Raw genomic sequence first — 25,804 nt, forward strand, 5'->3', positions numbered from 1 at the left:
AACATTGCGTTAGGCGGCGTCAAACGGAACCTGCGCGTTTGCACATTAGGCTTCACAGATGGTGCGCTAAGGACGTCGGCAATTTGGCAATTAGATGGTAAGCTGTTTTAAACAACTTTGGTGAAGAAATGTGGATGTTAACTTCAGGTGTGCTCGACTTTTAAGCAACGTGTGTGTGGAAACGTCCGTAAACAGTCTGGGGGAAACCGCGTCACCTGTATAAAAAACTTTCTGATTGGCCCGCCCGATCTGTCAGCGCGGTCTGACGTCATCTAAATGCCGGTAATGCTATATTTTTCGTTCACACACAGCGCTTACCGGCAAATTACCGTTAATCTTACAACCTGTCTTACTGGTAAATTGGGAGCACTGATTTACCGTAAAGGTTCTGTTCACACATGACATGTTAACTGCAATTTACCAGTAAATTACCAGTAAAGACTGTATGTGTGAAAGGGACTATTGTCTAGTAGTTCATAGTGAGACTAAATCAGGCAATTGGGGATTACAATCAACATTTATAATGTTAACATCTTTAATTACATAATTTAAAAATTTTAAATTTGATTTCATTATAACAGAAGGTTCAGAATCAAATTATCTGCATTGATCATTCACATCACACTAAGTATTTATGTTCATGGATATTTCAGTAATATCTAATAAATATGTTATGTTATAGGATGTACTGCACATCAGTATATCTTTATAGGAGAGTTTGACACCAAGTAAATACAATAAAGTTTTGTTTTACAATAAACATAAATTAAACAATAACTTAAACTACAGTCCCTGCTTTTCTATGAGACAGCGAACTGTGTGTCATTGTTCTCTACAGGTTGAGGGGGTGTAATATCACAGATGAAGGTTGTGTTGCTCTGACTTCAGCTCTGAGATCAAACCCATCACACCTGAGAGAACTGAATCTGAAAGGGAATTATCTGGGAGATCCAGGAGTAAAGCTGCTCTCTGAGCTGAAGGATGATCCACAATATAAACTGAAGACACTACAGTGAGTAATTTTTTCTTTCCTTTTCATCTACAGTAATTAAGTCTCTTTACGTTTTTCTACCTTAAACTGTGTTTTATTTGGCTCTATGATATATATTAAAATGACAGACATTTTAACCATTTTACACTTTTCTTGAAGTTTTAATTTTATGTCTTTATTTTTTTCATTAACACAATATCAGCTATTGTTGATTAATTTAACATTAACTTACCATTTTCACTTATTTAATTGAAATGGAAACTTTATAATCTTTTATAATCTTTATCGGCAAGTACTGTAGGTTTACATGTACAAGGACTTTGTCTTGGTGTGTTGATGCTTAACAATGACAGTGACAATAAAATTAATAAATGAAATATTCAAAAATATATTTTACAAAAATATACAAATATCAACAAAGAAAGGGACATTCACTGTACATTAGTGCAGAATGTATGAAGTGTGCCCAGTGCAAAAGCACACAGTTGAGGTAGTAAGGTGAAGTTTATCAATATGAGTTGTGTGACAACAATGTGAGATATTGTTAGCGGTAAGTGTAAAGTCTTTGATTTGTCAGTAATTTAGGAAAAACTGATTGGACATTTTAGAAATGTTTTAAAGATGATGTTGTTCTGCTGTGCTGTGTTAAAAACATGAAGAAATGTTTCTGTTATATGACAGTCAATAGATTTGTGTTAACATCCTAATCTGACAGTGTCGGACAGGGGTGGTTTCCTGGACAGGGATTCGACTTGTCCTAAACTAAAATAAATGTAAAAGCTGTCCAAACGGAAAACAACTTGCACTGACATATCTGTAAATACATCAGTGCCCTTTGTTTTGCTTTAAAATGCACACGAGTAATGTTTTTAGTAAGGCATGTTTGTTAAAGCTAGTTATATTTCTTTATTAAACTAAGGCCTAGTCCTGGTTTAAGCTAATCCCTGTCTGGGAAACCACCCCATAAAGTTACAAAAAAGTGTTGCCCCAGAATGCAAATAAATACACCTGACACAGTGACCAGAAGAATTCAAAGTAAAGATTGAATATCAAGCTGTTTAGTTTATTTTTAGTCTTCTAGCCTGGTTCTTTGTGCTTTATTTTGTTCTGAGATGGATAATTCCCTATATTAGTAAATTAATAAAGGGAATATTAAATGATGGTATGGTGCTATTTAGACAGAGTTTCCCTGTGTTTATTGTTCCCATTCACTTGCGCTCTCTCATCACTGACACGAGTGCGAGTCTAAAACTGGAGTGGAACGCAGCCCAGGAGGCTATGTTGTTACCATCAGTGATGGGCAGTAACGCGTTAGAAGTTTCGAGGCTTTAATATGCAGTCGCCCATCACTGCGAAACAAAAGATTCATAAAGGCTTCGAAGCTTCAAGGAAGGGAGATCGAACTTCGCTCCAGATATAAAGAAACGTTTTTTATTGCTCTATTCGCCAAAGGTTTTTATTCCATAGTATGAGACACAATTGCGCAACTCCTCAAGAGTTTTGATCTTTGAAAAATGCCTATATGTAGAGCATCGGCTGCTTGGAAGTGTAGCAATGTTTACTGCATTGTCCCTGTTAAATAAACCAATAAATGAAATGAAATGAATAAGCCATAGGGATGGTCACTTCCGGTTGGAATTTGCCCCTAAATTAGTCAGATTGTGGTGAGAGTCAGGTCAGTGACGCGAGACGCTTTTCACATCCTCACTTAGTTTTATAGCTATTTAATATTTTAAATAAACTTTTGACCCTAAACATCATTTGTGTTAATATTGTGTTAATGTGAGTAACATTGTGTAGTTGAGTTGACGCAGTTGTTGTCATTTTCACTCCGTGTCAGTTGTGGAGATCAGATTGATCAGATTCACCTCAGCCGCTCCATCATGGACCAAACACAAACATCCACAGATGAAGATTTTTCCTCAGGATGCAGGTACTTCATATAAATATCTAAAAAAAAAAAAAAAAAAAAATATATATATATATATATATATACACAAGTATATCATTTTTTTCTTAATTTTTATACAGGTTGAGTTCTTGTAATATCACAGAAGAAGGTTGTGATGCTCTGACTTCAGCTCTGACATCTAACCCATCACACCTGACTGAAATTATTCTGACTGAGAACAAAATAGGAGATTCAGGAGTGAAGCTGATCTCTGATGTACTGAAGAATCCTGACTGTAAACTAAAGATACTGAAGTAAGATCAAGTACTATATGGCCGTTCAGATTATGAGAATTAACAGGAATACATTACAATAAGTACTTAATAAATTTTGAATAATGCTTAATAAATAAGAACTATATAAATCTGCAAAAATCTCATTCTGTATGTGATTAATGTCAAAATGCATTGAGAATTAATACTGCAAGCAGTGATGGAAGGGCCCTCGCACACATGACACCGCCATGCCGTGGCATAAGAATTAAAGCGAACAGTAGTAAATAGGCATTTAAGCATGTAAACATAGGTGAACCATTTAAAAGTGTAGTATAATGTGCCACATTTCATGTTGCTAATTACAAATGACAGCAAGGTAGCATCGTGTAAGATAGCATGAGAGAGAGAGAGAGAGTGTGTGTGTGTGAGTGTGAGTGTGAGTGAGAGAGTGAGTGACTATGTGAGTAAGTAAGAGAGTGAGTGTGTGTGTTTGAGTGAGTGAGTGAGTTAGTGTGAGTGAGTGAGAGAGACTATATGTAAATATTGGCAGGTAGATGTGTTCAGTCCAGGACTCGTGTCAATGATGTAAAGTTTGGAACAGATCAGACATTGCATAATCATTGTAAACATGTCACTTCCTGTATCCAGCTTGTGGCGCTATAACCATAAGTGACTATTGGCATGTAGATGTGTTCAGTCCAGGACTCTTATGGTGCTTTTCCATTGCATAGTGCCCCACGGTTTGGTTTAGTTTGGGTCGGGTCAGCTTACTTTTGGGAGCTTTTCCATTGGGTGCAGTACGTTGTACCCAATACTTTTTTTCGTACCACCTCGGTTGGGGTTCCAAGCGACTCGAGCTAATACCAAACGGGGACGCGAAAACACTGTAGATCACTGATTGGTCTGAGAGAATCGTCACTTCCAGCGTCATCGCTATAATGTAAAAGATTAGCTTTAGCTTAGTGCTAGCTTGCGCTATCTGTGCTCTGCTATAAGTTCCCAAACTCCCTTTTAGCGATGAAAAACATCCACAGGTTAAGAATCCGGGACACCATAACAGTTTTTTCCAGACCTGCAGTTTGTGGCAGAACATTTGCAACGTGCACGTCCGCATTATATATGCTTAAATGCAACTTCAATGAGGCTCAGCGGAGCGCCGTCGACTGACGCCACGGGTGTTTGAACAGAAACTGTCATGTGAGACAAAGGTAGTAATAAACGCGATGTACAAACATCTATTTGTGGTGGCCAATTTTAATTTTGTGGTGGACTGAGAAATAAATAAATGTATGGAAATGTATAACAACGCTCTCACTTGTATGATGTCACAGCAGTACACTGTAAAAAATAAATTGTTGGCTCAATGAATTATTTTTTAGTAACTAGTTCCACAGAAATTTTACGTTCACTCAATTTCTGTCTCCAAAGTGTTACCTGGATTGATGTTTTTTAGTTGGCCCAAATTTGACTCAAATATAAAAGAGTATGTTGGCTCAATTAGCTTTATAGTTCATTCAACTAAAATGTTTTAATCAGTTGAATCTTTAAAAACTTACAGCAAAGACTCTGTCAATTAAAATTTAAGTATTCACTCAATGTTTTATGTGTTACTTCAATTAATATTTATTATTTGGGATTTTTTTAAATAACATTTTTAAATTATTTATCAAATAATTTATGCTGGTGTTGTAAACAAAATAATTAACTTCAGTCACATAAAAACAAAAGCTTTTTATTCACTTATTCACTTATCATACAGACTGAACATACAGAATTAAGTCTTCTTTAAATAGAGGGCATAAAACAGTCCAAAAAGCCTCCAAAGTCAGTCAGAACATCTCCAGGGCCATTTAGGAGACTTTCCTCAGCCAGTCCAAGCGGAGACTGTCTCGCTATGTTTCCTTCTGGTCAGTCTCTCACATCATCTCCGCTCTGGTTTGATAAACAGAGGAATATAAACACACACACATACATAAATAACATGTTTAATATAATAAAGTTTGACGGTGAAAGACTTTATTCCCTAAATAACATTAATGTTAGGCCAAATTTCCCTCAGACATCACACATAATTAAACACTATTGGGCGGTTTTCTCGGACAGGGCTTTTCACTGACTAAAATAACTTACTGACATCTCTTAACATATGAGTGCTATTGTTTTGTCTCAAAAATGCACGCCAGTATTGTATTATATAAGGTTTGTTTGTAAAAATGTCCCAATAATAATAAAGACCAAGTTCTAAACTCTGTCCGGTAAACCAACCCTATATCCAGGCTTTTTATCTTAACTAAAATAGCTCCACTTTACTTCGGTCACATAACATAACACACTTCTAATATATCTTTACAAAAATATCATTACAAAAACGTCGAGTATTTGCGTCTTTGCCAATTAATATATTCTAAAATTAACATTTAATTGCAAACACTTACCTGACGTGAACTTGAGGAAACGGCTGACTTGTGTCCGTGTGGGAAACAGTGAGTGATTCAGGCTGTTATGTGCGGATTGATCTCAGATGAAATGACCTGTGATCCAGATCCTTCCGAGTTAAAACATTTTAAATTCAAAATACACAGACGCACGCGCATACATACATACATGCACACGCACGCGCGCGCACACACGCACGCACACGGGTACACACACGGGTATATTTAGAAGTTTTAAGATTGTTATGATATTGGGACTATTTCTCCACTCGCTCCTTCAGCTCTGAAGTTCAAATTCGCAGGCAGTACGCAGCCCAGTTATAACAAATGTGAAAGATATGAAATATCATTCAACAGCGATATCATTTATTTAAGTGCAAACCTAAAATATGATTTAAAACATACCGGTAAACCTTTTATTATTAAGTATAAGAAATTAAAATGAATTAAATCGCATGTTTAAACGCCACAGAGATATCAGAGCCAGCAGTCGATTTCTGATGGGCTTGCCGAGGCGAGGCTGCGCTGGGCGGGGTGTGAGCGCTTAAGTGTCTGTGATTTTCTGGAGCTCATCTGGAGCTCTTTCTCCGTCCGAAAGTGTCCGAGCACATTTTTAAATAGACGCTATCTATATTAACCGACCGCATATTTAAACTTAAAGCACATACATTCACGCCTGAACAACTCTTAAAATTACATTTTGTTACCAAATAACAGTAATATTATGAGCATTTTGTTGTCAGGAAACATAGCTGTCATAAGTCCACATATTGACCAGATTTGTCTTAATTAGTTCAGTCAACAGAGCCATTCTGAATGTTGACTGAATTTGGAAATAACCATTCACTTAATGTTTTAAACACAGATTTATCTAGACTTAAAATAATATGTCTACTCAACTAAGCCCCAACAAGAAAATTGGTTTAACTTATATATTTTTGCCTTTCCAACATTTCATTAATTGGATTTTTTACAGTGTAGGCAGCGCAAATATAACGACACGCCTATAATCCCTCCCAGTGCGAAGTGATACTAAACTCAATGGAAAAGCTAACCACGCCAAAGTGAGGTGAGCTGACCCGACCCAAAACTAAACTAAACCGTGGGGTACTTTGCAATGGAAAAGCATTATTAATCATGTGAAGTTTGGGACAGATTGGACATTGCATAATCATTGTAAACATGTCACTTCCTGTTACCAGCTGGTGGCGCTATAACCATAAGTGACAGTAGAGTGTATGCATTGACGTCACTTTTCCACGTGACCACGCGAGAGCTCGCCAGGTTAAGTGGCAAAACGTGCAACAAAATGGCTGGTTTTCATATGGGCTGCTGCGAAAATGCTAGTAAAACTGACTGTTATCAGCTTAAAATAAATTTAGTTGGACTTGATAGCAGAGGTGGACAATACTTAGTTACATTAGTTACATTTTCCAAGCATCTGTGCTTTATTAGGTTGTTTGTCTTGGGAAAAATTTTACTTCACTACATTCTAAAGCATAGAATTATACTGTGTATTAATTAATTAATTAATTAATTAATAAAATTATTTAATACCTAATTACATTTAAATTGTGTACTTTTACTTGAGTAAAAGTATGTTAATGTACTTAAATATTAAATGTGAAACAAAAACTTATTATTTATGAAATGTAATAGTAAAAAGTATGATAATATGCTTTGGAATGTATGTTTTCCAAAGAAAAACACGGATAAAATACAAATACTTGAAAAATACTTTTAATTAGAAAGTAACCTCTGCTTGATAGTGACCCTAGCAACTTATCAATCCACCTGTGGTCTGTGGACGTTGGCATGAACAATCAATTTACTTCTCCTTTCTGTGTTTTTTGGCAGTCTGTAAAACGATAGCTCAGAATTCTTGTTAATCTGTTAGTACAGTCTAATGCAAAACAGCTTTTTCCCATTTCGCCGCGTTTTCACCGTGTTTTCGCCACTCAGTGGGCGTAACCGCAGGCCCTCTTGCCGACGGTGACGTCATGTGCATACCCTCTATTGACATGTAGATATGTTCAGGTCAGGACGCATAGCAATCATGTAAAGTTTGGGACACATCGGACACTGTATGCCTGAGTTCCAGCTACTTCCTGTTTCATGACAAAATATCAAATTTTGTCGGGCCAGAACCGACACAAATTTTTACATAGAGTCAAATCCTTCTTAATTTAGCATCACAAAGGCCTTTAGATGACACTCACCAAATATGAAGATGATCTGAGCAAAATTGTAAGAGAAGTTTATTAAAGTATGATGCCTGGAAATTACAAAAACTGCCACTCTTGACATCTATGTAAAGTTTGAAGAGTTTTCGAGCATGTTTAGGCCCTATAAAGTCCGGCTGAATTCAGAGAATAATAATAATAATAACTCCTTGAAGAACAATAGGGTCCTCACACCCCGGTGTGCTCGGGCCTTAATAAGACAGCTACTTATTCTCAAGTGTGTAAAGATAGTTTGCAGCATACTTGCTGTCAAATTGGCATTTGTCATATCATTGTAACTTAAGGGGGTCGTACACCGGCCGCGCAGCTCAGCGCCGTGTTACGTCGAGTCGGGTCGGGTCTAGGACAACTCGGAGGTATCGTAAACCGGAAGTGCACATTGAATAGCGTGAGCTTCGTCAGATAGTGTCTACTTCAAAATGAAAAATACACGTTAGCAGCCAATGTTAATCGTTAATGATTTGGGACAAATATGATGTTATTTAATGTTAAACTATGTGAGTGGCGCTGTGTGGCGCGACAGGAATTTGAGCAACTTTCTGAGTCAAAGCTGGGCGGCGCGGACAGGGCACCACCTGGTGGCGCCGGTGTGCGTATACTCATAGAAAACAATGTGTTTGATTTTTTTAGAACGGCGCAGCGCAACTCGATCCCCTGAAGACTTTACCCAATAAAAATTCAAACGTGTCATTTAAAGAAGAGGGATTAAAGGTATATTTCACCCATAAACTAAAATTCTGTCATCATTTACTTATATTGTTACAGACGTGTATAAATGTATATGTTCTGATGACCACAAAGGAAGATATTTTGAGGATCATGAGCCCCATTCACTTATAGTATTTTTTTTCCTACTATGGAAGTCAATGGGGCTTCTGATCCGTTTGGTTTCAAACATTCCTCAAAATATCTTCCTTTGTGGTCATCAGATTAAAGACATTTATACATGTTTGCACATGATGACAGAATTTTAGTTTTTGGGGAACTATCCCTTTAATCCTCCTTTAAATGCTTACCCTGTTCCTTGATTTAATTTTTGCAGTAAGATGTTACACTACTGTATAAATTACAATATTGCAAATAAATAATGTAAAAATGTAAAGCAAATTATGTATCTAAGAGTTTTTATATTGGTGTCTGGGAGGAACTAATATTTTTCTCTACAAAAGTGGAACTAGAAACAAGTTTGGGAACCACTGATTTATGTGTTTCTGAGAAGATAATATTTTTTTATAAACATTGATTATAAGTTTAATACCACAGGTGCACACTCACGTCCACATACACTGAATTAAAGATGAAAGCAAAAATTATGTATAAACTAAAATGAAGAAATCCATGTTAATATGATGTTTTTATTATGAACTGAGAGTAACCTGTGTGACATTGTTCTCTACAGGTTGAGTTATTGTAATATCACAGATGAAGGTTGTGATGCTCTGACTTCAGCTCTGACATCAAACCCATCACACCTGACTGAACTGAATCTGACTGGGAACAAAATCGGAGATTCAGGAGTGAAGATGATCTCTGATGTACTGAAGAATCCTGACTGTAAACTGAAGATACTGAAGTAAGATCAAGTACTATAGGGCCATTCAGATAATGAGAATTTGCATGAATACGTTACAATAAGTTCCTAATATATTTTGAAAAATACTTAATAAATAAGAGCTGAATAAATCTGCATAAATCTCATTCTGTATGTCATTAATGTCAAAATGCATTAAGAATAAGACAGCTACTTATTGCAGCATACTTGTTGTCCCCCCTTGCATGATCAGAATTAGTTAAATCTCTCATATTGAATACATTTGGTAACTGTGTTTGTTTGCATTTGTCAGATCAGTGTAACTGAAGACTTAGACCAATAAACATTTAAAAGTGTCATCCTGCCGTTAAAGGGATAGTTCACCCAAAAATGAAAATTCTGTCATCATGTACTCACTCTCATATTGTTACAAACCTGTATAAAAGCCTTTGTTTTGATGACCACAAAGGAAGATATTTTGAGGAATGTTTGAAACCAAACCGATCAAAAGCACCATTCGCTTTCATGGTATTCTTTTTTCCTACTATGGAAGTCAATGGGGCTTCTGATTGGTTTGGTTCATCAGAACAATGGTGGTCATCAGAACACAGACATTTATTTAGGTTTGTAGCAACATGAGGGTGAGAATATGATGTCAAAATTTTAGTTTTTGGGTAACTTGTTCCTTCATTTAGTTTTTGCAGTAAGATGTTGAACTACTGTATGAATTACAATATTGCAAATAAATAATGTAATAGTTTAAAGCAAAGGATGTAACTGTGAGTCTTTATATTGGTGTATGGGAGGAACAAATATTTTTCTCTACAAAAGTGGAACCAGAAACAAGTTTGGGAACCACTGATTTATATTTCTAAAAGAAGATAATACTTTTTTTTTCTTTTAAGTTTAACACCACAGGTGTACACTCACGTTCACATACACTAAATCATAGATGAAAGCAAAGATTATGTATCAACTAAAAAGTTGAAATCCATGTTAATATGATGTGTTTATTATAACTTGAGAATAAATTTTGTGTCATTGTCTGCTCTCTACAGGTTGAAGTACTGTAATATCACAGATGAAGGTTGTGTTGCTCTGTCTTCCGCTCTGACATCAAACCCATCACACCTGAGGGAACTAAATTTGTCTGTGAATAAATTTGGAGATTCAGGAGTGAAGCTGATCTCTGATGTATTGAAGAATCCTGACTGTAAACTGGAGATATTGGAGTAAGATCATCTCTCTGTCACACATGTTATTACTTGCAGTTTGATATTAAACAATAAACCTTTAAGGATTTTAAGTGTATTTTCAGTTATATTTATTTATTTATTTATATATATTAGTATATCAGTAGTCAACATGTATATATGAAAGCTTTGACATTTTATATACAATTGTCTTTATAGACCGTTTCATCGGACGCACGTGATACACGTCTGGATCCGAACCTTACTTCCGGTTTCGTTTTTTTAATGGTCTGACTAGTTGCTAAACCGATCTCTTGAACAAATGCCTCGTCGAAAATAACAAATGTTTTGGTTTCCTAGGCAATCTATGTGTTGTTTTTTTGCTTGTTATATAAATAAATACGTTTAAAGAACTTTGTTGTTATTTATTCTTAGCGGAGTTTACCGGAAGTTACGTGCAGACCGCGACAGCCGCTTGTTTATGTTGTTACTGCTGAAACCGTCTTTATTGTCTTTTGTGTTGTGAACTAATAGATTGAAGTGTGTCTTTGTTTTTTGCAGCATGAGAATGTGTGAAATCACAGCTGAAGGTTGTGTTGCTCTGTCTTTAGCTCTGACATCAAACCCATCACACCTGAGAGATCTGAATCTGTCTATGAATGAATTTGGAGATTCAGGAGTGAAGCTGATCTCTGATGTACTGAAGAATGCTGACAGTAAACTAAAGAAACTAAAGTAAGAGACATGTACTGGTTCAGAGTAAAACATGTTGAAATGTTCAGTTATTTGTTAACAGTGAAACAGATTTGACTGATGTCTCTATGATTCCCAAAGCACTCACAGGAAGTTAATAGTTACTTAGTATTTTATTAATTATGAGCATCTTTTTTTAACACTGACAAGACGATGAGTGTCATTTATTGTAACGTGCATCCATTTTCTGAACCCGCTTATAAGGGCTTTGGCTTTGTGGGAGGTTGCCTAATTGACCAGTCCATCACAAGCCACACATTCACACTCGCACACCTAACGACACTGATGATTCAAAATCCCCAATCTTGCAATTAGGTATTTTGGAATTGCAATTAAATGTCTATTGCGATCATAAATTTTAAGGGTGTGACGAGACTAGACACAAGATTGGGTTCACGAGGAAGTGACGATATTTTTACACTTTTTAGAAATCCTTAATGATAAAATAAATGAATAAGTAACTGAAATAACGATTTTTTAAAAAATGTTTAACTAATCAAAGACTGTCCCTAACAATTATTTTGCTAACTGATAATAAAGTAATTTGTTAATTTTGGGTAACAAAAATAGACCCAAGTGAGCAATAGATTTTCTTCATATTTGCACACATTTTCCTGTTTCCTATAACGGTTCTGATATAGACTGTGGCAAAACCAGAGTTCACAGAGGAAGCCTATGCTTATTCAGGGAGGACATTCAAACTCCGCACAGAATGAAAAATGATGTCATGATTTTAATGATAACTTGAGAGACTAAAATGTGTGTCATTGTTCTCTACAGGTTGTGTGTTTGTAAAATCACAGCTGAAGGTTGTGTTGCTCTGTCTTCAGCTCTGAGATCAAACCCATCACACCTGAGACATCTGAATTTGTCGTTTAATTATGTAACGGATTCAGGAGTGAAGCTGATCTCTGATGTACTGAAAAATCTTGACTGTAAACTGGAGATACTCAAGTAAGATTATTTTGAAAGTAATTAATTTAAAAGTCATTATAGTTTAAATTATACGATTTTAGCATGATAATGATAGAAGAATCATCACTCGGCATAACCCCTATTGATGGTTCAGTGGCACATTGTAACTCATACCCAGGGCCAGACGGATTATGCAGACTTTTTCTGTGAATTTTTTGGAAAAATCTGCGGAATTCTGTGAAATGATTTTAAATGTTTTTTTAAAGACATTAGAGAATATAAGCTGTTAATATTACAAAAATGCATATTAAATAATTACTTTTTAAAGGCTTACAATGAAAATGAATAAACCAAACCAATGAGTCCTCTGAATTAAACTGAACCAACAATGTGCATAGAATTATATTTTGTATATAAAATGACATCTTATTGTTTATAGTGTTACATGTTATAGCAAAATAAAAAAGCTTGTGTTAATGCGTTCTCATTATGAATTTAGCACGTATGAAAATAATTTCATAACTCTGCGGAAATCTGTGGCCGCGGATTTCGTTTGGGCCTGGTCATACCATCAGATCAACAGGTTTCAGGGACCTGTAAGGAACCACCCACTTGCCCAACAAAGGAATCCAAATGGCCTGGCGAAGGGATTTCGTGTTCTTGCTTTCCACAGTGCTTCTGAAAGAAATTATCTTCATTTATTAATATTTGGATTAATTTATTAGAATTTAAGTTTAATAATTATAATCTGAATCCAATTGTAAATAAATAATATTGCTGATCATAATTTAAAGTGCCCATATTATGGCTGCTTTTCCATAAGTTAAATAGGTGTATGAGTTCCATAAAACATGTTTTAAGTTGTTTGCTCGAAATAGCTTGTAGGAAAAGATTGTTGCCCATCTCTAGTAGCCTCTGTTTCAGTGCCTTTCAGATTGTGCCGTTTTGAGGTGGTCATTACATATTTATGTGCTGCTGCTGCTTTGGCCACGCCCCACTACTAACGTCATGTGCGCACGCGCAATGGTATCGCGTGAGCAGTACAGACCATATACTGCATATTATTATTATGCCAACAGACAAATCAAGCAAAAAAGTATCACTAATAAGTACACTCCAGGAGAAGAAAGTCATTACACATAATGATTCGATAGTAAATTGTGATGTGATGTTGCAGTCTCAACAATACACTCGTTTTGCCCTGGACAACGCTAACATATTCCCATTTATAAAACATTTTCAAACGCATTATTTATGCAAATTACAGAAATTTAGACCCGGCGGGGGATGTATACTGCTTGTGAACACCATGCTAATTGCTAGAAGCTAGCGGGAGGTCCGCCGTATCTTGGAAAAGTGATAGAGACTCGGGAGTAGGCTCGTCGGAAAGGGCGTCTTGGGTAGTTTGGCAAAACACTTTTAGTTTGTCAAAACACTAGAATTGTAAAATAAAGCAGTTAAAAATTTTTTATAACTTTAGAAAAGTACGGTAGCTGGTGGGTGGGATGACGTCAGTTTTTTTTACACTGATCACAATATCTATATAGCCTACTGTCTACAAACATTCATAGTATTATACATCGTTTAAAAGGTCTACAGGTTTAGCATCAGATGTGTTAATAATCCATTAAAACCGTCAAATAGAATACATCCAATGACCATTTTTGTCCACAAATGTGTATAATCCGTGAAATATAGACACATAGTCTGTTGTTTACATCAGATTTCACATTTACAAGAACGTCTTGTAATTGAATATAATATACAATCTGAGGACTATTTATGTCGTAACACTGCATATGAGATTACACTTTAAGTTCTGGTAAACACATAAACATATGTTAAAACTTTGTTTTTAAAAGTAGGCGGAAGTATAATACATAATATCCAAATAGCGCTGCAGTATGCAGGTTATCAGCGAAGTGACTGCTGTTGCTGTAGCTACCTGGTGGGTGGAGACCTGGGTAGTGGGGTGGTGGACGGAAATATTTAAAACCGCGAAATCTGAGACTCAAGGCAGAGGACAATTAGCCTTGGTTTCCCCATGCTGCCTTGCGCGCCAAATTATTCACGCTGCAAGTCTAGAACCATGGACCTTTTTTACCCTGAAATAGGGAACCAATCACAAAACGGGGAGGAGGCAGCAAGACAATAACGACGTCTATGCGACACACCGAAGCAGTTTTGTTTATCCAAAGCAGAAGCAGATGCAAAGTTACTTTTCAATGCAGCCTTAGATAGTGTTCTAAGTAGTTTTGAATGCAAATTTATTATAAAAATTGAGCAAATTTTGGCATTAAACAATTTCATAGAAGGATGTTTGGATATGGCAAGACATGATAGCCACAGAGTTTTATAGGACCAACCTGCTAGGGATCGTCGTAGATGAAGTTCATTTAACTTATAAATGGTAAGTGGTATTTATTAATATCATATTGTCATTATGCCTCTACTGTGGTTGCCATTGTGCAACTAAAATGTGTTGCTTTTCAATATCAATATACAGCTACCGGTTTAGTTGCATAGCTTTCAGCTGTGTGCACACGTACGGATAAAAGTTGTTTACGTTTGAATTCATGTTTTGCTCTACATACGTCATCTGGTATAATTGACACGATTGGCTATGAGCTACGTACAGACGCATTTGATAGACACCCAAAAAACGGCTCTGGCATTTGTAAACCACGCCTCAAATACGAGAATATGAGCATATGGTTCCTAGACCATGTCTCATTCTCTATGACAATCAGAAACTTGTATCTCACTCAAAACGGCATTGATAGATTTTTTCCAAGTTTGTATGCGTGTGAAAGCACCAGAGACACAAAAGAACACGCCCAAACCCAGAAAAAGTTAGACGAGAAGTTGTGCTTTTAAAGTGCATATTTTTTATTTTTCTTGTCAAAAATGACAATCGTTTCGCTAAATAAGACCCTTATGCCTCGTTTGGGATCGTTTGGAGTCCTTTGAGACTCTGTTGAAATAAACTGTCAAGTGTTGAGTTAAGTATTAAGTGTTGGGCTCTATTAAAGTCCATTAACATGTCTCAAAAACATAATTTCTTTTCGACTGAACAAAGAAAGACATGGTGGTGAGTAAATTATCTGGATTTTTTTTTAAGAAAACGGACTAAGCCTTTAAGAAGAGGTTTCTCCAATTTAGTTAAAAGTTGAGGTTTCTCCATACAAGTTTAAAATGAGGAAGGTCCAGTCTAACTTAAACCAAGGCATTCTCCAATCTAACTTTAACTGAGACAACTTAAGTGTAAGCATCAACATCTAATATACACATAATGTTTGCATTAAGAATTACTGACAATTCAGAATTATTTCAAAAGTAACAATTATTTTGCCAGGCAGGTTATACTTCAATCAATCAAATCATCAAATAGAATTAGAAACATCATTAAATGAAATAATCAAAATGATCAGCATAATATAAAAACATAAGTCACAGAATCGAAGTCATACCTTGCAATAGACACACAGCTGTGCGGGAAATTCTGATTGCATATGCTTTCCTGAGTCCTTTGCCAATGTTCCTTATACACCAATGAACTTAGAGTTATGATCAATATGGTAGTTTAGTTTAGTTTCTCGTGGCCCTAAAGAGCACCAAATTGGATCGCCCTCCATCTGTACTTAAGATTACCTAGAAAAGACACGCCTCTTAGAGGAGCAGAGAATATGTCGTAAAGTTAAATCTCCAATACTCTTATCTTAGACTTCAAGACATTAGACCTTTTTTACCCATTGCACCATGACTTTTAAAAAGATATCAAACATGATGTAAACGTATTTCCATCATCACAACATATGATATACCCAATGTTACATGTGTTTAGTATATTTCCAGTAACCAGAAACTTAAGAGAGACGGGAAAGGGGGAGAAATACAGGTATCACTGACCCCTGCGGAGAGAGACAACACCATCTCTCGGGAACAGGCACAGAATGTGATTGTATTGTTTTATGATTCAACTCCAAAAACAAACTCTTGTTCATCTGTACTACAATATTCCTCCCCTGGCCCCGTGGTACAAATTTAAAATAATCCCTAAGGGGTCATCTTTGGATGTTATAGGTCCTTGTGCATTATTTGTTACAGCAAAAGTCTCTTGAGTGCACATTGTTGATGGATTTCCGTAATGATCTAATCATATATTTATATATAACAACACCTGGATTATTGTAAACATGAGAGTAAAACCACTGCCAATCACGCATCCACGTAACACCCAGTCCCACCAGGTGTATACATACTGTGCAGAGCGTGTAGATGAACTTGACAGTAGCTTTGCTGTTCCTTCGGCCAGCTTTGTTTCCACCTGGGCCTGTTTGAGATGATACTCAGTCTGTAGAATGGTCTGTTTTGCTAACTCCATTGTTTCAGTCAAAGTCTTGTTGCTGTGTTCGTAGAAGGTGTCTGGACCCACATGTATCAGCTTTGGCCAAAGGGTAATACTCACACACACACACTGAAATGTGGGAGATGGGTCTTGAAATATGCAAAGGGGCCATCCACACCATACATAACAATTTCACCTAGACAAACAGTTACATGGCCTCCCAGTATAATGCCGTATAACGCAACAAAAATTTGCTGTAAAGTAGGTTCCAATCATCCTCCCATAGTGAACATTTCAGGTGACACACCTCCACGTACCCTACATACTCACACAATATAACGGCCTGGTATCAACTTAAACATGAACCAGGAGCAAAAGTTGGGGATATGTGCACCCTATATGAGAAACCTAAACTTTTTACAATTGAAACGGAGAAACCTTAGTTAAAGTTAGACTGGAGAATGACTTGGTTTAAGTTAGACTGGACCTTCCTCAACTTTAACTTGAATGGAGAAACCTCAACTTTTAACTTAATTGGAGAAACCTCTTCTTAAGGCTGAATAAGTATAAACTTCAATTAGACTGGATATCCTCAATTTAAGTTTATAGTAATGTATCCACATTATATATTTATATTATTACAAAAATAAAATAATTATTGTTAAATTATGATCAGCAAATATTATTTATTTACAATTGGAGTCAGATTATAATTATTCACAGAGTCAAAGAATTAAACCCAAATTCTAATAAATTAATCCAAATTTTAATAAATGAAGCACTGCGGAAAGGGAGAACACGAAATCCCTTTGCCAGGCCATTGGATCCCTTGTTGGTCCAGTGGGTGGTTCCTTACAAATCTACCCTAAAACCTACCCCTGGAACTTAATTTTTAAGACCCGGACAGTGCTTATGCTAGTCCCAAAATAAAATGCATGTTTGTTCTGCCTTAATATAAAAACGTCTTGAACTGACACATCTTAACATATGTGACCAGCAAGGCCGCCTTAATGCACAGGCTTACCTGGGCTGAAGCCCAGGGGCCTCCCAAGTTCAAGGGCCTCCCAAGTTTGCGTTCATGACGAGCTGAAAATGTCATATTGTTTTGTAACTTGTCGGGTTTCTGTCAATCACTCTAATTGCACGTTACATGGCTGCTGATTGGTCCGTTGTAACTTAACGTGAAATAAAATGTCAGACGTAACATATTTTTAATTCCGCGTAATGTAATTAAGTGAGCGTTGTCAACTTGACATTCCTGCACGTTAGACTGAGTGTGACAGAGAAACGGGAAATAATCCACCAACAAATGAAAGAGTAATTTCTGAAATTTCATAATAAGCACTAGTGAGGTGCAGGTCTCTCTCTCTTTCGTGCGCGCGCTCGCTCGTTCGCTCTCTGTGCTCGTTCAGCTGAGTCTCTGGCATGCAGAAGTCTCTCCCACCGTGCACAAGAAACTGTGCCGCTAAATTAAGAAAGGAGTTCCCGCACATAATGCTGTTAGTTGTTATAAAGTTTAAGTTTACTCGCGTTTATATCAGTGACGCGTGCGCAGCTGGAGCGATGTAGTTTGACGCGACGTCAGCTCACAGTACACACATCTGTTGGTAGAAAGACGAGAAAGAGACGCAACGGTAAAGGTGCAAGTCTAAGAAAGTAAAGAGCGACAAAACCATCTCAAATGATCATCCCCTGATAGCACCATTATAATATCATTATCTAAAGATCTTATATACAGGTATGTTCCCTGTCTGTCTTGTGCATATTTATACTTGGTCGTTTTACATGCCTATGTAAACATTAATACTAAATACAATGCATACTATGTCTTCAATAGCCTACAAAATAAATCACTGATTAAAAAACAAGATTCTGTCTATAAAGACTTATCTTTTGTTATCATTAATGCATTTAACAAGATTCTGTCTATAAAGACTTATCTTTTGTTATCATTAATGCATTTTCACTTTTAAACTAACTTTAACTTCTTATATTTTTAAAACTGTGGTGAGCATTTAGTTAGTGAGTGGCAATTTTCTGCAAATTATATTCCAAAAACTATATAAACATAAAGCTTATAAACATATAAACTTTCACACATTTTGGTTTTATTATCACCACAAGTTGCTGGTTGTTAAATAAAGTGTCTTGTGTTTATGCTCAAGTGGACTCAGTGATATGTTAATAACAATATTATGGTGTTTTCTGGCTCAAAGAGGGAAAACTCACTGTTGTATGTCTCGAAAGAAACTAATCCATTTTGTGATGTAGATTACCTATATATTACACTTAAAAAAGAGACTTTAAATCGAGGGGAAGGGGGGCCTACAAAACCTCTTAGCCCCAGGGCCTCACATTAGGTTAAGGCGGCCCTGGTGACCAGTCACGGAAAGTAGGGACACAAGTCGGATCTGGGGCATTTTGAGTTATTCACAGATACTGAAAGTGCAGTTTCTTGTGTAACACGTGGGGATCTGATAGATTTGGAGAAGTTATGGCCATATGAATGTAACACATTCAAAAAGCACAAAGCCGAGAATTAAATAGACTCTGAAAGTTACACCTTTCTCCTGCTGGTAGAGACAATAGGGCTCATTTACATCTCATTTAGCTAAGCCATACCCCCTGTAAAGCCGTTTTGAGATACAGATGTTCTAGCATCATATGAAGTATTATGTGACAGAAGTCAGGATGACAGCATGCAAGAATAAACATGACTTTTTACCTTTGTGTCGAATCCAGTCTGTTTCAGATGTGTGAATCATCCAATGACCATTTTTGTCCACAAATATGTATAATCCGTGAAATATAGATATATAGTCTATTGTTTACATCAGATTTCACATGAACGTCTGGTAATAGAATATAATATACAATCTGAGGACAATCTGAAAACAAACAAACAAAAGCCGCTTATCCAGTATGTAAATACACACAGACAATGATGCCCCCCGCTGCACGCTAAAATCTCCGTAAAATCTCCAGCTTTTAAATATACAAAAACTGCTATCTCAAACATGGAGAGGCTTCTTCGTGATCTCAACTAACAAATTCAGCAAAAAAAACGAAAATCACCAATTTTGAAAAAAAACCTTTCTTTCTCATTATCTCGAAAGTTGTACTGCTGACTTGTGTCACTGGTTTCCATGACGGGTCACATATATCAGTGCCATTGTTTTCTCTCAAGATGCACACCAGTATTGTTTTTATTGTTGTAAGGCATGTTTGTAAAAATGTTTTCTACAGCTTGTGTGAATGTAATGTCACAACGGATGGTTGTGCAGCTCTGTCTTCATCTCTGACATCAAACCCATCACACCTGAGAGATCTGAAACTGAACTGGAATTATATTGGGGATACAGAAGTAAAGCTGATCTCTGATGTACTGAAGAATCCTGAATGTCAACTGGAGATACTGAAGTAAGATCATCTCTCTGACAGTCACACAATGTACTGGTTCTTAGTACAACATAAAAAATAACCACACAACAGGGTTTATATAAAGTCAGGGAGAGATTATGATAAGCAAGTAGATTCACTGTGTCAGAAATTTAGAGAGAAGAGGTACAATGAAGACAGAATTATACATTTCAGGGCTCAAGGGTGCGACCTAATTTCTCAATGGCGCGACTTAAAAAATCTTATGTCGCACCGGTGCGACCAGGCGTTCCAGGGAAAAACCTGTGGTCCAGATGTACGTGTGTGTACGAGTAGCGAGTAGTCTTATTCCGTCAAATAAACCGAGTGGATGTAGCCGCGAATGATAAGAGGAAAAGAACGATTGACAACTTTTTCTTTAAGAATTAAGTTAAGGCCTGTTCCATCCGGGTTATGATCCGAAGATCGTAACCAATGCTCTGACATCAACCTCCCGTCACATCAGCCATGGTCTGACGGCATTAGGTAACTAGCCTCCTACAATCGAGTCCGAGCCAGAGCATAATTCTTATGAAGAAAAATTATTTGAACGTAAACCGAACAGCAATGATGTTGCGTGGGACCAATTTATACAAAAAAGCCTGGACAGCTGTTTTCATAATAATCTTACTTCCAAAGCTAATCCTATAAACTTTTCAGTGCTTGCTGTATTGCTATTACCGCCCTCCCAGATTGGCTGTTTTAAATAGAGATATAAGTTAATTCCTTGATTTGCATTGTTGACTCATTTATAAATAATCTAAATGAGATTATTATAAAGTCTTTTTTCTAAAATAAATATTAAATTTTAAAATAAATAAGCCTACAAGAAATGTGTTTCACTTAAATAATTAGCAAATTAACAAAACAAATTCAAAAGTAGCCTAGCGGCTATATTTGTCCAATCATGGCCCTGTGCTTATTTCTGTCCATGTTCTGCATGAAGATCTTTAAAGATTTCTACTTACTTCGCGATTTGTCTTTGTCAAACGGGCGGGTATGAAATAAATTGATGCTGATGTCGGATAATGGGTCAAGTGTTATTTTAATCGCATGGATGCGGGTTATCAAACAGGACCATGCATGACTCATATAAGGAAAATGTAATGACAGCATGAAACTTATAAAATTGCCTACATGTTTATATTATGTACATTAAACCAACATTAAAGGCTACAGTCTTCGGATTGAGAAACGGCCAATATCTTTCCTCATTGTTCCGCCCCCAAGCCAGCGGATCATCACTGATATCAGTTGCATTCCCTTGCAAATTAGCTCATTAACTCCGCGTCTGCTGGCTCTTTGCGTTAACACGAGAAGACATCTCACTGGCCGAGATTGTACTTTATATTTTTCATAATTTGTGAGGTGTCCACCACCGCGGTGGTAATCACAACCGTCCCAGCCCTAGCTGTAGGCTAATGTAAAGTCACCAGTCACTGGGGCAGCAAGTAGACTTTTGAATCTTAGATAATAAGTGGATTAAGCTCTTTTAATCTGCAAGAGAGGAATTAAAGTGACTTTTTGTAGTTTTTCAACCTTTATAATATATTTTTCAAAACTAGGGATGCACCGATAGGATTTTTTTGAGCCGATTCCGATTTAAACAGACAACTTCTGGCCGATACCGATGCCGATACCGATATTAAACACTTGTATACAATACTATACAGTTGGTCTATTAGCTAGTTTATTTCTGCATCAAATTATTTTTACTAAACATGGATTGGATCTAATTAACATTCAACTGACCAACATAATAAGAGAGGCACAAATTAAGCTAAAACAAATATAATAAGACAGCATAACAACCTTCAAAGGTGGTTTTTGCTATTCAGCATTTATTTTATTAACAACATCAACTCATTTTTTACATATAATGGATTTCTTTATGCAGTTAATTAATAAACAATCGGTATCGGCCTTTCTCGTGCTATTGCCGATATGCCGATGGTTTCAAATTCATCAAAAATTGGCCGATAAATATCGGTGGCCGATATATCGGTGCATCACTATTCAAAACCCTTGAAAAAAAACTGTAGGAACCCTGTAGTGTAGAGCCCTACATTTGTAATTCATATTTTACACCTTATGTTAATCATTGATCTGATGTGTGTGCTGTAAACCGAGAGAGTGATGTGTGTGTATCATTGTTCTCTACAGGTTGAGGGATTGTAATATCACAGATGAAGGTTGTGTTGCTCTGACTTCAGCTCTGACATCAAACCCATCACACCTGAAACATCTGAATCTGGCTCTGAATGATCTTGGAGATTCAGGAGTAACGCTGCTCTCTGATGTACTGAAGAACTCTCACTGTAAACTTGAGATACTGTGGTAAGATTTTTTCTTCTTTTAACGTTTTACTAAATGAACAAATACATAAAAAACGTAAAAAAAAATTCAAATCATAATTTAAAAAATCTGAAAACACACTGATCCAGCACCAGAAATGCCAAAAGATGTAATCACGTGCCCCCTCGGTTTTTGAGCCAAATGGATTCCTCAAAATCAAAGAAGCGTCCATTAATCTGTAACTTGTCTATTAATCTGTTTAATATGCACAATATTATCAATTCTGTGCTGCATTCTTGTCACTTTTCAGAGATTTTTGCCGTTTTGATAGTGTTTTGATCATGTTACATTACTTTATTCTGGCGGCAGGCGCTGCAGTCAGAGCAGTCGCAGATGTCATCATCGTCTGAGCATGCTCACGAGCTCTTGGCTGTTGCTGCTGCATTTTGCTATCTGAGGAATTAAAATGTGTAAGAAACGCTCACATTTTCAAACCCCAATACGGCAATGTGCAGTTAAAGGAATAGTCTACTCATTTTCAATATTAAAATATGTTATTTCCTTAACTAAGAACTGTTGAATCAACCCTCTATCATCTGTGTGTGTGCACGTAAGCGCTGGAGCGCGCTGCGAGCTTACGATAGCATTTAGCTTAGCCCCATTCATTCAATGCTGCCATTTAGAGATAAAGTTAGAAGTGACCAAACACATCAACGTTTTTCCTATTTAAGACGAGTAGTTATACGAGCAAGTTTAGTGGTACAAAATAAAACATAGCGCTTTTCTAAGCGGATTTAAAAGAGTAACTATATTTTATGGCGTAATAGCACTTTTGGGAGTACTTCGACTCAGCGCAGTAACACCCTCCCTCTCCCATTATGAGAGTGAGAAGGGGAGCGGACTTTTCAGGCGAGTCGAAGTACTGACAACTATACAAATAGACCTATTAATAAAAAAGACCAAGAAAAAAAAACAACCTACCTACACAACCCCTGCTGTGCTGCAAGTCTCGTCTCGAAATGCTTTCTAAGGGCTCAGTCACACCAAAAGCGTTTATGGCAGTTGCAGGCGCCTTTTTTGAATGATATTCTATGGGCAGGGCGCGTTTGCGCTCTGTTTATGCGCGCCGAGCGCCTTGCGATTTTCTGCCGCCTGCCGCGCACGCGTTTTTGAAGGAGCGCTGAGAGCGGAGGAGCGCCTGACGTCATTCGCGTCTTCCATTGTCCAATCGAATGAGGGGAGAGGCGGGCCTTACGTTGTGGCGAGGGAAGTTTACAGTTGCTTTGTAGAACCGGACTCCACTCGCTCACTCTCTCCTGCGTGTTTGTGCTCCTCTTATCCTCAAACAAGGTCAGAGCAAGCGCCCTCTTTTTAAAGTTTCTGCTAATATGACAGTTAACAGCAAAAGAGCGCTCACGCTTCAATATTTGATTGACAAGACAGCTGACTCGGTGGTTGCTTAGCAATATGAAAAGCCGCGACGCACTGCTCTTTTTTAAAAAAGGCAGTGCGTCGCGCCTTGCGTTTGCAAGCGTTTAAAGCGCTTTTGGTGTGACTGAGCCCTAAGAGAAGACGTTCAGCTTCTGGCTATCAACAGCAAAACTTTATGCAACTCTTGCAACGCTCGCTCCAACTAGGCTACGAGAAGAATCAACAAACGTCACGCACTGTGGCGACGTGATGGGTCAACTGTCATATGTTGCGCGTTTAATGGTAATTTAGGGCGTGCACACCAAAGCTTTAACGCCCGCGGCCAGCACGTGTTTTCAATTGATTCCAATCGAAACTCTGCGTTTTTTAAATAAGCCGGGGTTCTGCGTTTTTTTCCGCACTCTGCGCTGAGCGTCAAGAGTTGAAAGAGATTAAACTTTGGTGAAATGCTCCGCTCGTCAATGTCAGTTCTCACAGGCTGTCCAATCACAGTGGAGAAGGGGCGGGATAAGCATCACAACAACCAACCGGATCACAGCTCAAGTATCACAGCTAAAAAGCGCTCGACTGTAAAAACAGGCGTTTTCAGCCGAGTTTTGGTGTGCACATCCCTTAGACATACAAATTTTGCACATAGACTTTTTTCATTTGCGCTCTTACCCACCCGCATGGAGTTAATTATCCGCCCGCTGCCCCACCCGTGAATTTTAGGAATGTCACATTCCGCCCGTTTGAGACACTTTTATGCGGGTACCCGACCCGTTGCAGGACTCTGTCACACATACATGAGGTAAAATTTAATGCAAAAATCCATTCCTCTAATAATTTTATCTAAGCATATTTTTAAAATCATTATTTAAATCAATCACGTGGCTATAGCTTATGTCATACTTTATGGATTTAAAATTACATTAACTTTATAGGATAATGCAGTTGTTGTGCAAAATGCATTAATGACACAATTAAACAATTCATTAAACAAATGTAAATAAACAAAACAGATGTAAATATGATGCCATCATGCCAATATGTAATTATTCCGATTGAATAGTATTTGATATAAAAGTTAGTCAACAATTTTATTTTGGAGGTTTTTGCATGAAGGCAGGGGCGCTCAGATTGTTAGAAATGTAAGTGAAATGGAAAAGACTGAAAGCTATTTCGTTTGATGTCTTGTGTATGCACAAATTTCTGTGAGCTATGCAGACTGTGCCCCAATAAAAAAATTAGTGCATGACGCCCCTAAGTTTTTCACAGTCAGTAGAGCAGAATTTCACATATCAACATTTAGATGTTTCTCAGGTGATCATGTGCTGTTTGACAAACATTGATTTTATCAGTTGATCTTTTTAAAATCAATACTTCATTCTGATTGGTCAATTGAGACATTGCATTTCTAGATAACACTCATCCAGGTACTGTGAGTAATCTTGACATGTCATGTACTAATAGATTTAATATATCATTCTTGCGTAAATATAAAAAAAAATTATTTTTATTCGTGGTAAGTTGGCACCTATTAAGAAGTATAATGTACATCCAAATCGTTTGGATGTCATTGTCATTGTTCTCTACAGGTTGAGCTGGTGTAATATCACAGATGAAGGTTGTGTTGCTCTGACTTCAGCTCTGAGATCAAACCCATCACATCTAAAAAATCTGCATCTGTCTCATAATAATCTTGGAGATTCAGGAGTGAAGCTGATCTCTGATGTACTGAAGAATCCTGACTGTAAACTGGAGATATTATGGTTTGATCATCTCTCTGATAGACACACATGATATCATAAAGACATTGTCAAGTAGTTTATAGTGAGAATAAATTAGGCTATTTGGGATTATATCCATATTATCCATCTGCTTGGATCATTCACATCACACTAAGTATTCTTGTTCATGAATATTTCTGTAATATTTTATAGATATGTTATAGGTTGGGTGATGTTGTAATGAACATCAGCATGTCTTTATAGGAGAGTTTGACACCAAGTAATACAATAAAGTTTTGTTTTACAATAGATATAAATTAAACAGTAACATTAACTACAAACTAAATATTACTATTCTATGGGAGACTGAATTTTGT

At 36.9% G+C, this 25,804-nt stretch overlaps 1 protein-coding gene and 1 long non-coding RNA gene across 2 annotated transcripts in view; one reads left to right on the forward strand and one right to left on the reverse strand.

Moving 5' to 3' along the window:
* Positions 1–25,804, forward strand: part of LOC129438575 (uncharacterized) — a 127,252-nt gene that overhangs the window by 97,366 nt on the left and 4,082 nt on the right. The window contains exons 25-34 of the mRNA XM_073863397.1: positions 839–1,012; positions 2,832–2,924; positions 3,023–3,196; positions 9,235–9,408; positions 10,425–10,598; positions 11,121–11,294; positions 12,093–12,266; positions 19,822–19,995; positions 22,156–22,329; positions 25,296–25,469. Of these exons, the coding sequence (XP_073719498.1) occupies positions 839–1,012; positions 2,832–2,924; positions 3,023–3,196; positions 9,235–9,408; positions 10,425–10,598; positions 11,121–11,294; positions 12,093–12,266; positions 19,822–19,995; positions 22,156–22,329; positions 25,296–25,469 (1,659 nt within the window). The remainder of the gene's footprint in view (positions 1–838; positions 1,013–2,831; positions 2,925–3,022; positions 3,197–9,234; positions 9,409–10,424; positions 10,599–11,120; positions 11,295–12,092; positions 12,267–19,821; positions 19,996–22,155; positions 22,330–25,295; positions 25,470–25,804) is intronic.
* Positions 4,874–6,567, reverse strand: LOC141361497 (uncharacterized). The gene is made up of 2 exons (XR_012367608.1): positions 5,593–6,567; positions 4,874–5,089 (listed from the first exon to the last, which is right to left on the reverse strand). It is a non-coding gene; the product is annotated as an uncharacterized lncRNA (long non-coding RNA).

The sequence above is a fragment of the Misgurnus anguillicaudatus genome, chromosome 24 (genome assembly GCF_027580225.2).
Source record: "Misgurnus anguillicaudatus chromosome 24, ASM2758022v2, whole genome shotgun sequence".
Lineage (NCBI taxonomy): Eukaryota > Metazoa > Chordata > Actinopteri > Cypriniformes > Cobitidae > Misgurnus > Misgurnus anguillicaudatus.